We start from the raw sequence: 13,493 nt of genomic DNA on the forward strand, positions 1-13,493 counted from the left end.
GTCTCCCCCTGCACTCACCCAAATCACAGCTGGTCTAACCCACCTTCGGAGATTTAAAATGGGGGTGGTTTCAGCTCGACCAAAGACCCTCCTGCACAGGGTGCCATCCCTCAGCTGCCCCTCGCTGCTTTTAATGTGCCTCATTTCTCTTGCGTTAAAGGCTGAATGGGCTCAGCTGGCACCACCCGAGGAGCAGGACAGGAACACTGCTCCCTGGCACTCCAGGGGGGCCAGGAGACCTCCCAGCTTGGGGTCAAGTGACCAAGGATTTCACTCCCTCTTGCTCTGTGTGCTCTCCCTATAGCCTCTCTACACCGTTCCGCAGGCGCAGGCTGCACCCGGCCAGCAAAATCAGCACCCGGGGGTGCACCCTCTGCAAAGGGCACCGGCGCTGAGCAAATACCCAAAGAATAAGCATCTCCTTTCTTATACACACAAGCTTATCGGGCACGGCAGGGCAATAAGCAATTCGTCGGCTGGAGGGAACACGAGCACTCCCAGGGCACATGGCTCCTGGTTTTCCATAGCCAGTCAGCCCGCATCCGTGCAAAACCCGGTAAAACATCCGAACACGGGCTGCAGGGCAGATAAGTTTCCCTCCTGCAATGATGAGTCTATGGAGTGCTCCAGGGAGGGTAACTGAAAAAAAGAAGGAGCAGGGCAAGCTCCTTCCTAGGAGAAACATGGCCATGAAACCCCACGCCTGGGATATCCAGAGAGAAACCAGCACTGCAGGGCAGGGAACAGGCTCAGCTTGGCCATATGGAGACCTGAGGGGACGCAGTCTCCGAATCCAGGGTGGAGGATGACACTCCCAGCTCATTAATCTCAGGGAACATCTTTTTTTAATAAGATAATACTGAGTAATTGATTTTTAAATACAGTGAAATCAAATGTCCTGAGGCCAGAGCAGGATCCCAGCTCCCGCCGTCAGCTCCGCGGCGACTGGCGGAGATTGAGCACTCAGGGGAAAAGAAAATAAAAATTAAATCTCTTCCATGGGCTTTAGCTGGCTGCGGGGCAAATGTTAACGATTCTTTAAAAGGTGCATCAATTTTTCCCTGTTTTAAAAAGTAGGTTGTCGAAAAGGGAGAAGCCGGTGGGGGCTGAGCTGGGTAAAACACCAGGGACCACCGAGGCCGAGCGGGCAGCGTGAAAATCTGTCTGATTAAAACAAGTGATGATGACTGAGTGAGAAACTTGTTTTTGAGTGAGAAAGTCATTTTTAAGCTCATTTTTTCCAACCTTTCTCTCTCTCCTCCCAGATCCTCCACGTAGTCCCAGTCGGGAAGGTTTGATGGACATTTTTGTCTTTCATTTTCAGATTATTTTAATTTATTATTTTTTTTTTTTTAGAAAAATACACATGCAAATAATATATATTTCACCGCTGAACTTTTTTTGTGTTGGAAAAAAACAAACAAAACTGAAGCAGGGAAAGACCATGGGGATGGGATGCTCCAGGATGCAGGTGTTGGTGCTGAGCTGACGGATGCTCCAACACAATTTTTAGGGCTGTTTGGCTCCTATTTCTACAGGCTGCCCTGGTGCAGCTCTAAAGTTTGGTGGGCGCTCATGCAGGTTTTATTGCAGCTTGTATGTGCGAGTTCTTTTTTAAGTAGCCCAGCTTCAGTTTCAGGTAGCCCCAGAGGTGGGTTTCTCTCCCCTTCCCACTCGCTCTGGTTGCCGTCTCTCCATGGCAGCGTGCCGGCCCGGTGGCTATTCCGTGGCCATCTGCTCGATGTGGTCACTCAGCAGCTTGTATTGCTCTGCAGAGGAGAGGGAAATGGGTGCTGGGAGGGTGCCAAAGCATCCTGAGTCAGGATGCAGGGATCCCACAAAGGGGGTGCTCATCCCCTGGGCTCACCCCTACCTTCATCCAAATTTCCGATGGTCGCCTGCTTCTTCAGGAAGTCGCTGCAGAGCTTCTTGTTGAGGCCGAACGCCAGCATGTTGTGGATGAAGGTGCTGAGGAAGGACAGAGATGCTCTCAGTGAGGGAAGGGTCAGGCTGCCCTTTCTCTTCCCTCTCCACCACCTTCCTCTTCCTCTCTGCAGCCCCCTTGTAGCAGGTGCTGGGATGATGCTCAGCTATGGGAGAGCATGCCAGGTCCCTGCCGTGCCTGGATTTGCAATATATGGGGCAGGGGCAGGTCCCGGGGAGAAGCATCAAGCGTCTTCTGCACCATAAGGGATGTCCCCAGTGGGGAAACATCTGGAAGGTGTTTGTTCCCCGCCCCCCCCAAAGCTGGCAAGGACACACCGTGGACCCCGGCAGCAGGAGGGTCGGTCCCGCGCCCTGCTCACCCCAGCTGCCCGAAGGTGATGTTCTCGTTGAAGCGGAGGCTGTCATCACGCTCCTCCTGCGTCATGTGGCACCACTTCTCCCTGCGAGGCACAAACGAGCCCGTCAGTAACCGCCGTCACCCCGGGACCCCGTCCCTGCATCCCACCCCCCCACCCTCCCCCGGCCATGCTACCAGGGGACAGGGGGCACCAAGAGCTGCCGGCGCACATGGGGTGCTGGATGAGCTTGAACCCCTGCATCCATCCGCAGATGTCCCACCCTGGGGCAAAGCAAGAGACACCCCCCCCCCAGGAAAAAATCTTCTTCAACATTGGCTTTCTCCTAAGGGCCTCAATTAAGAGCTATGAAACAGCATCAGCCTCCCCAGCACGGAGCTGACATCTCTCATCTTCAGCGCCATCACTTTGGCAAGGGGGGGCTGCAGCTTTTGGGGACGCCCATCTCAGCAGGGCTCTGCTGAAGCCCTCCCCACACCTGGGGGGTGGGTACCAGGAGGGGGCCAGGCACCTTTCCCCAGACCTCCACTCCCTGAGCACCAAGCAAGCTGCTCCCCAAACATACCCCCTGACTCCAACAGTGTGTGGGGGTCCCGTACCCCTCCCCGCAGCCCCACTCGGGGGGCTGAAATCCCTGAGGATGCTCCATCTCCCCTGTAAATGTAACTGTGGCGTTGCCTTAAAGGCCTGGGGTTTGGTTTTAAGCTCTAGATGTTTGCAGCCAAGCAGAGGTTGGACATCCCGTCCAGGTGTCCCACTTGGGAATACAGTCCGTGTCACAGCGGTGTCACCGTGCTGGCACGAGGCTCAGGCGGTGGCGGGGGGAGCTCAGGGCATGCCAGGGGAAACACAGCTCCAGGGTGATGCCAGCCCCCTCCCCAGAACTCAGGTGAGGGGACAGCCAAGGGTAAGAGGAGGAAAAGCAAAGAAAAACAGGGACAGGTAGAAGAAAAACAGCTCTATGGAGAAGAGGAAGAGGAGGACACCAGGAGTGGATGAGGAGGGCTGGAAACAGCGGCTGGGATGATGTAGATTCTCTCCCAGTGAGTTCAGTGAGGTTAAACCAGCCCAAGAACGTGTTTGTGTCGCTGAAATTGGGAAAGGATGAGCGCTCGGTCCGGCTGAGCACACCCAGGGGAGCTGAGCCTCCCTCCACCCAGCCCAGCCCGGGCGTGTGAAAGCCCCGGAGCTGAGCCGTCGGTCTCCAGGGGTAGGTGCTTGTATAGGGCTCTGCAAACTTACACGATACGTTTAAAGGGATTATTATTTTTTAAAAAGAAAAAAAAAAAAAAGGTGTCGTTTCTCCCAGATAAAGCTTACAATAGCAAATAAAAACCACATCCAAATCTGGAGGCTGGAAAGAGAGGAGAAGAATCAAATTAAGAGGCTTTGAAATCTGGAAGCAAAGCTTCACAGATCTCCCTGGCCCACTTACAGAAGAAGCGTGCATGAAACTCTTTTCTTTTTCCTGTCTTTTTATGTTTTTGAGGGAGAAAAAAAACTATCAAAGCTCCCAAGAAAAATTCGCCGTGCTTCTGGCTTGTTATTCGGGAGTAACACGCCTGGGAATGGGAGAAAGAAAACCAACATGTGGCTCTGCTCGAACCCTTTGATCTTTACACCGGCGCGGCGGGGCCGGCGCGGGGCCACGTAACCCCGCGGGCTGTGCCAACGCCTTGCCCGTATTCCGGTGAGCCGTGGCTTGGGCAGCTCAGCATCCCTCGTCTGGCAGCAGCAGCGTTTCACCCCGCACAGCTGACCCGAGCGATGCTCCGCCGGAGCGGCGGCGGCGGAGTTATCCGCTTGCCGGCGCACGCCGGAGCCGCGCGGGAGATTGACTGCCAAGCTTCAAAAAGCCTTCCCTCTCTTGCTCGTGCCATCGCTTCGAGCGGTTTGCCCCGAGATCAAACATCCCACGCTCCAGCAAAAGAGCCGTGACTCTTGCCCGCTTCCCGCTCGGAGCGCGGATGGATGCGGCTGCTTCCGAGCTTCACGAGCAGGAGGATGCTCTCGCCGCCGTGACACGCGGCCCCCGTTTGCAGTTTTCCTTTTGTTTAGGGATGGCAGCACGAGAGCCCATTAAAAAAAAAAAAATAAAAGGACCAGCTTTTCCAGCTGGCAAAGGATCCTCGGCGTATCTATGCGGCAGTAGAAGCTGGGAGCAAGCGGGAAGGGCAGGAGAGGGGGATGCTTTCTCTGCGAAGAGACTCAGTTCATGTCCAAAACCTGCCCAGGGAATCATTCCCAGCACAAATCCTTGGCTTCTCCAGTAGCGTTCGATTCCCCCAGTAAAATATCCCAGCTTGAAACTGGTCAGGTTTCTTTTTAAAAAGCCGCATTAAAGCGGATTCGATCTAAACCTCGCTTGCCCTTTTGCGAGGGTGATGCACATGAAGTCAAACCTCGGTGGCCGTGCCTCCCTGGTGGAGATGGGCCTTCCAGAGCCCCCCTGAAACACGTTCCCACCCCCTCCCCAGGGCAGGATTTGGACCTGAAGTGAGTGCCAGCCTCTGGACACTAATGGACCGAAGTACGGGGACAGACACACCTCTTCTCCTCTTCCTCCCCAGCGTTCCCTCTGGAGCGGCAGCAGAAACGGGGCCGACAAAAGTGGTGGGTGAAAGATCATGCAAGACAGAGGGATGGAGGGGAAAGGAGAGGAAGAGACAGAAGGAAGGTTGTTAGAGGCAGAGAAAGGAAAGAGAAAGAAAAAGAGGAGTTTAGTTCCGCTCCCTTCCGCCCCATCCCCTGCCCTTCCCACCCAGAGGAGAGAATAAAAAACCCCAGCTCTCGCCACAGCCCTGAGACGCCACAGCCCGGCCGCCCCGGCGATGCCCTGGCACCCCGCAGGGATGGGCACTGCCACAATCCCATCACCGCAGACCCTGCAGACACCTGCCACGGCCACGCGTCGTCCCTGGCATCCCAAACCCAGCCCGTGCCATACCAGCCCTCACCAAGCCCACTCCTCCTGCCAGGGATTTCAATCCTCGGTCTAGCAAGCAGCATCCCAGTTCACCCCATGGCCTCCGTTACCCTCTCCAGAGGTCCAAGGGGTGGTCACCACCACCTCCCAACCCCCCCTGAGATACTCGGAGCACTCCAGGCTGCAGGTCCCGAAGCTCGTTGGTTAGGCGGGCTCGTTTCTGCAGCGGAGGCAGACGCAGCCATCAGATTAATTGAGGAAGGCACCGGGAGCAGAGAGCAGCTGCCGGTGGCGTATGTCCTTGTGAGACATTTGCTGCTGCTAATTTGGGGCTTCATCAAAGCAAATGCAGTTACGGTTACATTATTATTCCCACTGGCTTGCTTGGGAAAAAGGAAAGCAATAAAAGGAGAAAGCAGATGTTGATGGGTGAGCTGAGGTTGGCAGAGCATCCTGCGGCGTGAGCCGGGGCTGCCGTGGTTCAGCTGGGGTTTTGGGGAGGGTGCAGGAGGGCTGGCAGCTTCAAGAAGTGCCCTCACTGCTCGGAAAAGGGTCTGCCGGAACGCTCCCAGCTCAACCACCCTCACCCTGGGAGCTCAAGGCACCTGCCCGGACACGCAATGGCACAATCCGGCTTCGGAGGGGTGGCACCGCGGTGGAGAGAGGAGTGAATCGCTCCAGCCCTGGTGGCAGGGCTGTAGCAGAGCCAGAGATGGGCATGAGCCCGGTGAGCATCTCGCCCACCCTCGCACCCCACGAGGTCCCCACACCCAGGCACCCCAGTGCTCCCTGCGCACAGACACCCTCCGACACAAGTGGCCCCTTCCCTTTGCTGGATTTATCCCGATCTTCCAAGCCCTTGGGGGCCAACAGCACTGCCATCTCTAGCTCGCATTCTTGTTGGCTGCCTGGCATCGGTCTCCATGCTGGCACTGGCAGCACTTCCACAGCCTTTTTGGGGACGGCTAGCACCCAGGGCATCCCCTCCCTATCTGCTGCCCCTCCTTGAAAGGCTGCACCAAGCATCTTTTCCCAGATCTGCTCCCAAACGAAGCACCAACAGCCTGGACCCCAGCTGGGTTGTCTCAGCACATCTTTAGGGCTCTGTTCTTCCAAAAAATGACACAAAACGAGCACGAAAACCTTCACGCTCCCAAATCCTTAAGAAGGTCCACATCACCTTCATGCTCTTAAATCGTTAAGAGGATGCTGATCTACCCAGACAAGGAAAGGGATTATTTCCCCTGCCCACCCCACAGCCCAGTGGCTCCAGCAACCAGAGGCAAAAACTCCACGGTCAGGAGTGCTCAGGGTTGTCAGGAGTGGGGGGGAACACTGGGGGAGGGCTGGAGGGGACGTGGTATCTCCTTTTCCCCCGGGAATGTGTCCTACCTGGTGGTGGGGGACCGCTTCCTGCGCTCGCAGTGCACGGCGTCGAAGAAGGCGGCGTTCCAAAACCTCAGGTTGTGCCTGCAGGGAAGGAGGGAGATGTTGGGGATGGCCACCATTCCATCTCCTCCAGCTTGCCCCTGAGTCCTCCCAGGGCCGAGCTCACCCACTTCCCAGGGGCCAGGAGATGATTCAAGGAGCTGGGGGTAAGCAAGTCTGGACGATTTGGTCCATTTTTGGACCAGCTCCTTGTATGGCTGCTAAAAGTCTGTTTAGCACAAGGGATGTGCAAAAGCCATGGCCACCTCTTTTAGGGACAGCAGCAGCTTCAAAGCACTCATGAAGGTCTGGGGAACATGTGGGCAAGGAGGACAAATCCCTTCCTGGGGGGGTCCGTGCCAGATGGGAGCTGGCTGGCCGCAGGCAGGCTTTACCAGATCGGCTGCTGCTTGAGGTGCATGTACAGGTAGATCTTCTCGCCTTTCTTCTCCTCCTCTGGGCTCTGCACAGAAACTGTGGGGACACACAGTTACCTGCCGAGGTCTGGATGACTCCCACCCTCTCACCCATCCACAGAATTTGTGCCGCCCTGCCAGCTTGGTGTCCAGGCAGTTGTGATGAAACAGTCTGCAAACCAAAGAGGAGCTTTGGCTGCTCTTTGTGGGCAGATATGAGCTCTGACCAAGGCATGGACATCCCAGGAGGGTGCTCGAGGGACTGCACCTCTGGTTGGGCAGTGCACACCGCTACCAGGGGCACAGCTGGAATAGCATGAAAACTCAGAGGCAGTGGATGCCCAAACCTCTGCAACTTGGTGCCACTGAGGACAAGATGCCACAAGATGTCCTTGAGGGACAGGAGCTGTGATTGCTTCAAAGCAAGGAGCTGTGAAGGCTCCTTTAGGGTATTTCTCTAGGAGCTCAGAGGAGACAGCATCGGTCCTTCTTGCCCTTCTTCCCACCCCACACCTCTAGCAACGCCGGGCATCTCGTACCATTTCCAACCCTCGCTCTTTCCCCAGAGATGCTTTGACCATGCCTACTTCAGCAACACTAGCTCCACTCACCCGTCTTCTTCAGCTTCTCCTTCGGTTTGTCCTCGCCTTCGCTGTGGCATAGAAATGAGCATCAGCTCCCGAAGAGCCTGTCCCCCCAGCAGCCACATGACAAAGCCTTGGCCCCCTGGTGAGGGGAGCACCTTCATCTGAAAGACCCCGCTCCCATGCCACTGTCCCCGGGGCCAGAAAGCTGGATAAGAGACCCTGATGTCCATCCCAGTCAGATCCAGGACAGAGATGATGCAGGAGACCACAAAGCAACACGCACCACAAAGCACGGTCTCTTGGAACCACATATCTCCATGCCGAAGGGAATGGGACTGCCAGACCATGAGGTGCCCAATGACCAAAGTATGAAGCACGGGATGAGGCTAGAGATCATCTTCTCATGGCCATGATAACCCCTGGCTCATGGTGGCCCTGCACCCAGGAGGTTTCTGGCTTGGTCACGTTATGGGCACCTGCCTCAGCCCACCCTGCCCGCCCAACGGAGTGGTACCCACTCGCTCTTTTTGGTGGTAGGACCCTTCAGTTTGGTCTCCAGGCCCCCGAAGAAGCCCTTGACATTCTCCGTCTTGGCCGAGGTGTTTTTCAGCAGCCGCTCCGCGATGTCCTTCTTCTCCGCCAGCCAGGTGTTGGCTGACTTCAGGTACGAGTCAATGCTGCCCATGGGCTTCTCCTTGGCCTCCAAGGGCAGCGCGTGGGTCTTGCCTGTGGGAAACGTGGCAGGAGCTCAGCTGGCCCCATGGTCTTGGGTGCTGCCAGCTCCTGGGGAACCTGCTCCCTGGAGAGTAGGAGCCAGGTGGAAACATCCCTGACCCCATTCCATCCCGATTCCTGTAGGTCTTTGTCCTCCCTCCCATTTTGGATAGAAAATCCAGCCCCGCATGGAGGAATGACCACCACACACCAAGCAATGAACCAAGGTGCTTCTGGGCTGAGGGCTTCACATCAAATCTCCAGGGTTGGAGAACATCTGGGGATCACCATACAGAAATATCCCTGGCTAGAAGCAAAGGCAAACCAGTATCAGCGTGAACTACCACCCCAGAGAAGGTCTCCAGCAGATTTGCACAGCTTCTGGGCCATGGAGGCTCTTTTGCTCCATATCAGGGTCAGCCAGAGCAAGCCAAGCTTGAGTACCCACCCATCACCTTTCTCGTGCCCAGGGCACACTTCACTGCCGGTCTCCAGCACAAGCAAAGCCTGAGGGTGCAGGCACCTCTTACCCACGTAGTAGTAGGTGAAACACATGGTCATGAGGTTCTTGGCAGGGCTGAAGTCATCCATCTGGTGACACCTGAAATGGAGAGAGGACTCAGTGAAGACACCCAGCGACGGCAACCAAAGCAGCCTCGTGGTTGCTGCCCTCCTTTGAGCCGTGGCTCTGATCTCAGGAGCTTTCAGCGGTTCCAACGAAGCCCCGAACCCCCCTGACTCCCCGACTTACTCAAAGAGCACAAGGGCGAAGGACTGCATCAGGCGGTAGAAGGTCTGCTCCGAGACACACTTGGAGTTGCAGCGCTGCAGGCACAAAGCTCAGGGTTTAGCCCAGCCCTCCAGCACGGGCAACCTCAGCACCCCCAGCACCCCAGGACCCCCGGGTGCAGAGGGGTGGGCAGGGAGCGTGGACGGTCAGGCATCCCTCTCCGAGAGAGCGGTTTGCCTCGCCGAGATGTTTTTCCAGGGAATAGGATGTTTTCTGAGCGCTGATGGGGATTTCATTTGAAATAAAACAGATGACTTCACCCCCATGCTGCGACAAGCACGTATTTAACGGCCTCGAGATGCGTTTATTCACTTCAATATCCCCCCAGACTGAAGTTCTTCCCTTTCCCTGAGTTCCTGCCCTCCAGAAATATTCCATCGGGCCCAATTCCCCTGGCCTGAGCCTCCAAAGCCCCGGTACAGGATCACCACTCCTTCACCCATCTCTCCCCTTACCTGGGCGCTCACGTATCTCGCGAACCACTCCCTGCCCTTCCCGTTCTCGCCGCTGCAGAGCTCGCCAAACCTGGCCTTCTCTTCTTGGTCCAGGTCCTCTCTGCCGTGGGGAAAAATTAAAAAAAAACACCATTAAAGCCGAGGACACGGCTCAGCATCCCCCATGTCATCCATCTCGGTGGCAGCATCCTGGTGCTCCGACGCTGGGAGGAAGCAGAGGAAGAAGAGAGGAAGGACAGCATCCATTTTGTCGTCCTCCAGCTCACGCTGCTCTTTTGTTCCTCCCTGGCAGGGGGGAAATCAAAGGCAGAGGGAGAAGGGAAGAGCCAAGGACAGCCGGAGCAGAAACTGAGCTCCCGAGACAGGCGCTCTGCCCCAGAGCCAAAACAGCCCCCGCTGCTGCTCGTCATGCTCCGCTTGCTCGATCCTGCTTGACGCTCTGAGCCGCAGCGTTACGGAGACCACAGCGATGGGAGCTGGGGGGGTGCAGGGCTGGGGGCTGCAGAGATGCCCAAGGAGGGGGAGAGGAGCTGGAGATCCCCAGCACGGTGAGCCTCTGGTGCGAGACAGGGGAGGAAGAAGAGGGGAGGGAAGCTGGGGGTGGAATGAGCTGGGACATCCCAAAAGAGGGGTGAAAGCCAGAGCCTGCATCCTTCCCCTTAGCTCCAACGCCGTGTTATGGCCAGGAGCAACACGTTGTGTTAGCCAAGCACGGGGAAGGGCACAAACTGATGTTGCTGCAGCGGGAAAGCAGCCAGATCCCATCTTGCAGGATGTCCTCCCAGCAGCAGGCTCTCCGACTCCGCTCGCTCACCCGCCGGTGAAGATCTTCTCCACGTAGTGCCGCATGAACTCCCGGCGCTCAGCCATCGCCTCGTCCCGGGCCGACTCGGTGCTCTGGCTGGAGGAGAAGGACTCGTTGGAGGAGGAGCGGTGGTAGCCGCCCCAGCGCCTCGGAGAGTCGCCCATGTCATTCTCGCTGTCCGCCGACTCGGTGGCATCGCTCTCCTCTCCGGCATCATCCCCTGCGTCCCCCAGGTGCCCGTTGCCACTGGGGACGGTGGGAGGAGAGGGCTCCGAGGGGATGCAAGTGGGGGTTTCAGCATCAAAGTCAATCAGGTTCCCTACGGGCACGTCCAGGGGGGCCTCCATGGCTCTCCCGGGGGTCGTGGTGGTGTTGGGGGGACTTAGTCCGTGTCCTTTCGCCCCTCACTGGGGCATCGAGGCCATCACCAGCGGATGCCTGGGACGACGGGCTGGCTAAGGCAGGCAGGTCCTTCTGCAGGGTGCTGGGCTACCGCAGGACATCTGAAAGACAGGGGGAGGACAAGAGTGAGGAGAGGACCCCGAGGAACCACCACCATGGACCTTGGGCGAGCAGACCACAGGCCACCACCTCCGATGGCCCCAGGATGCCCATCAGCAGCGGGGAGGGACAGGACACGGGCGCACCGGGCTGCTCTCCATTAGCCATGGGAATAAGCAAACCTGTGCCGTGCCCCTGTGCTTTCCCCACCGTTTGAGTGGGTTTTTCATCCTTTAGGCCAGAAAAGGGACAATTTGAGCCCAAGCTCCACGTGCCGCATTTGGGATGTGACATCTCGCAGCCTGACGGGCAAAACCGGGCCGGCGTGAGCCAGCAGCTGGCAAACACACTGGTGGTTTTCCAGGTCAGCTCCAGAGCAGCAGCATCCTCTCTCCTCACAGGTCTGCCTGACGTCTCCGAGCAGGAGCATCCCAGTGAGAAACCTTCACCGACTTGGTTAAACTGGGAAGGGAAAGGGGATGCTGAATGCAACGAAAACCATCATGGGATGCGGACGCAGGACTCTGGACTGTAACTAGATTAATCAGTTTTGGTGTCCAAGCTAGATGACAAAGGCCCTCTGAATCAAATCCGGTGTCTCCAGGCAGCTCCGCTCGCCGGAGAGCCCGGGGAGCACCAGCCGGCGATGGACCGCGGTGCTGCGGCACACACACATCCCTGGCACGGCACGGCCCCACGCGATGGACCCTCACGCAGCTGTGTGTGGCAGCATGTGCCTCCCTCACGAAGGTGTAACTTGCTTCTCTCCCATGCACAGGGTTCAGAAGGAGGCAGAGCTGCAAACGGAGCTGTCAGAGCTTTTCAGGAATGTTTTCTCGCTTCTGCACTTGATGGAAGGGAATTGGTGGGGAAAAAAATTCTGCCTGCCCAGGTAACAACCGCTGCGTGGATGTGACACTGAAAAAAGTCTTATGCAAAAGACTTTGTGCAGGTACCCTGGGAGCTGGGCACTCCTGGGCATGTAAGAGTCCCAGAGGTCTCCTGTCACATCCAGACTATACAGAAATTGCAGAAACTCCTCTATCAGATGGGCATCCTTATAAGTATCCATCCCAATCAGAATTGCTCCCACTAAGTGACTTGGGGAGCCCACTGATCCCTTTGCAGGAGCTGTATTTGCAGCAACACGCTGCTTAGGAGCAAGACAGAGCCAATACTAGGGAGTTCCAGCTCTAGGAAACAAATATAAATGAAATTGCACTGCACTCTGGGCAGATCCATCCTGCCCCAGAAACCCAGCGCCAGCACACCAGCAGGCACAGGGGAGAGACAGCCCCATCCGGGATGATATATTTCTCCAGTCATCACCAGAAAGAAAACTGGACTGTGCTGGGGTGCCAGTGGCCTCTGGTGCTGCTTCAGGCCATGCCAGGTGCCCAGGAGGGACAGGGAGGCTTTCCCGAGAGTTGCAAGCTCAGCAGAAACTTGGCCAGGGCTGCAGGGCAGAAGGGCCAGAAAGGGTTTAACCACTCGCTGACCAGCTCACGATAAAGCCCTGCCCTTGAATGAAGGCCACAAACGGTATTTTAAGGTGCTGGCAGCTGCTGTGGGTGCCCAGGCTGCCCAGGCATCTGCATCGCCTCTGAGGTTGCTGGGTTCTCAGCAAAGAGCCCAGAAGAGCTTCAAAAACAAAATGAGCCTCAAACTCGGCCCCACACCCGCTCCACAACCCAGTCATTGCTCCCGCGGAACAAGTCCAGGAAAGAACAGCCAAAATACACGCCAAGAGCCCCAGCTCCTCTCGGCTCCATCCGCACATGAAGATCAGCCCAGCTGCACGTTCCACCACAGCTAAGGCACAGCCTGGGGGATCCTGCTCCTGGTTTGCCGCTGCTGGGTCATGTTTGAGAGCAAACGAGGGCTCTGAAACAATAAGGGGCTTTTTGGCTGCTCGAGAGCCTTACTACGATGTCATGAGCTTCATCATCATCATGAGCTTCAGCATCTTTCGGGTCCTGCAGGTGACTTTAACCAGGAAGTTCAACCAGATGGACAAGGTAGCACAAAGTTGACTATGGACTTTCTTGCAAGCAAGTGTCCTCCAGCACATCTGTATTCCCCACGGACAGCTGGCGTACAACAAATCCACATCTTCCCACTGGAGACACCAGCCTGGGACTATCATCAATGAAGAAAGAGTTGGCTGGAGCCTCGCATGGACATGCCACAGGAAACCCATGGTGTCCTGAAACTTTGGAAAAGGCTTGTTTTTACTGAAAAGAAATGCTGGGCTAGATCTGAACGATGCACCTATAGATGCACGTATATGTGTGAGCAGCTTTCATCCATGATCTGCCCTTGAATCCAGCATTTCTGGCCCATCACAACCAGGGAACTGCCCAGCTTTGCTGCTTCCTCCACCTGCATCAACCCCTGCGAGGTCTCAGCTCTCTAAGAAGGGGATAAACCCCACTGACCTCCCAGTATGTGGGCACTGCAAGAACTGGGGGTGGTGGGACCTGCTGTGCCTGAGTACCCAGGGGTAACACTGGTGCCAGCACCGGGAGATGAGCAAAACCAAGTTGGTTTGTGCAGCTCCAAGCCCTG

The 13,493-nt window shown here is 56.6% G+C and overlaps 1 protein-coding gene across 2 annotated transcripts; it reads right to left on the minus strand.

The window, feature by feature from the left end:
• Positions 1–1,719: 1,719 nt before the first annotated feature.
• On the minus strand, positions 1,720–10,771 carry KIAA0513 (KIAA0513 ortholog). 2 transcript variants are annotated; one of them, XM_086621049.1, is made up of 12 exons: positions 10,434–10,771; positions 9,620–9,719; positions 9,126–9,199; positions 8,905–8,975; positions 8,179–8,386; positions 7,685–7,725; positions 7,053–7,131; positions 6,622–6,699; positions 4,852–4,881; positions 2,307–2,387; positions 1,874–1,968; positions 1,720–1,769 (listed from the first exon to the last, which is right to left on the minus strand). In XM_086621049.1, exons 1-12 carry the CDS (start codon positions 10,769–10,771, stop codon positions 1,720–1,722), a joined length of 1,245 nt encoding a protein of 414 aa, XP_086477175.1. The 2 variants fall into 2 exon arrangements, with proteins under 2 accessions (XP_086477175.1, XP_086477177.1); XM_086621051.1 differs by lacking the exon at positions 4,852–4,881.
• Between the last annotated feature and the right edge of the window lie 2,722 nt (positions 10,772–13,493).

Source organism: Tauraco erythrolophus, chromosome 15 (genome assembly GCF_009769465.1).
Source record: "Tauraco erythrolophus isolate bTauEry1 chromosome 15, bTauEry1.pri, whole genome shotgun sequence".
Classification (NCBI taxonomy): Eukaryota; Metazoa; Chordata; class Aves; order Musophagiformes; family Musophagidae; genus Tauraco; species Tauraco erythrolophus.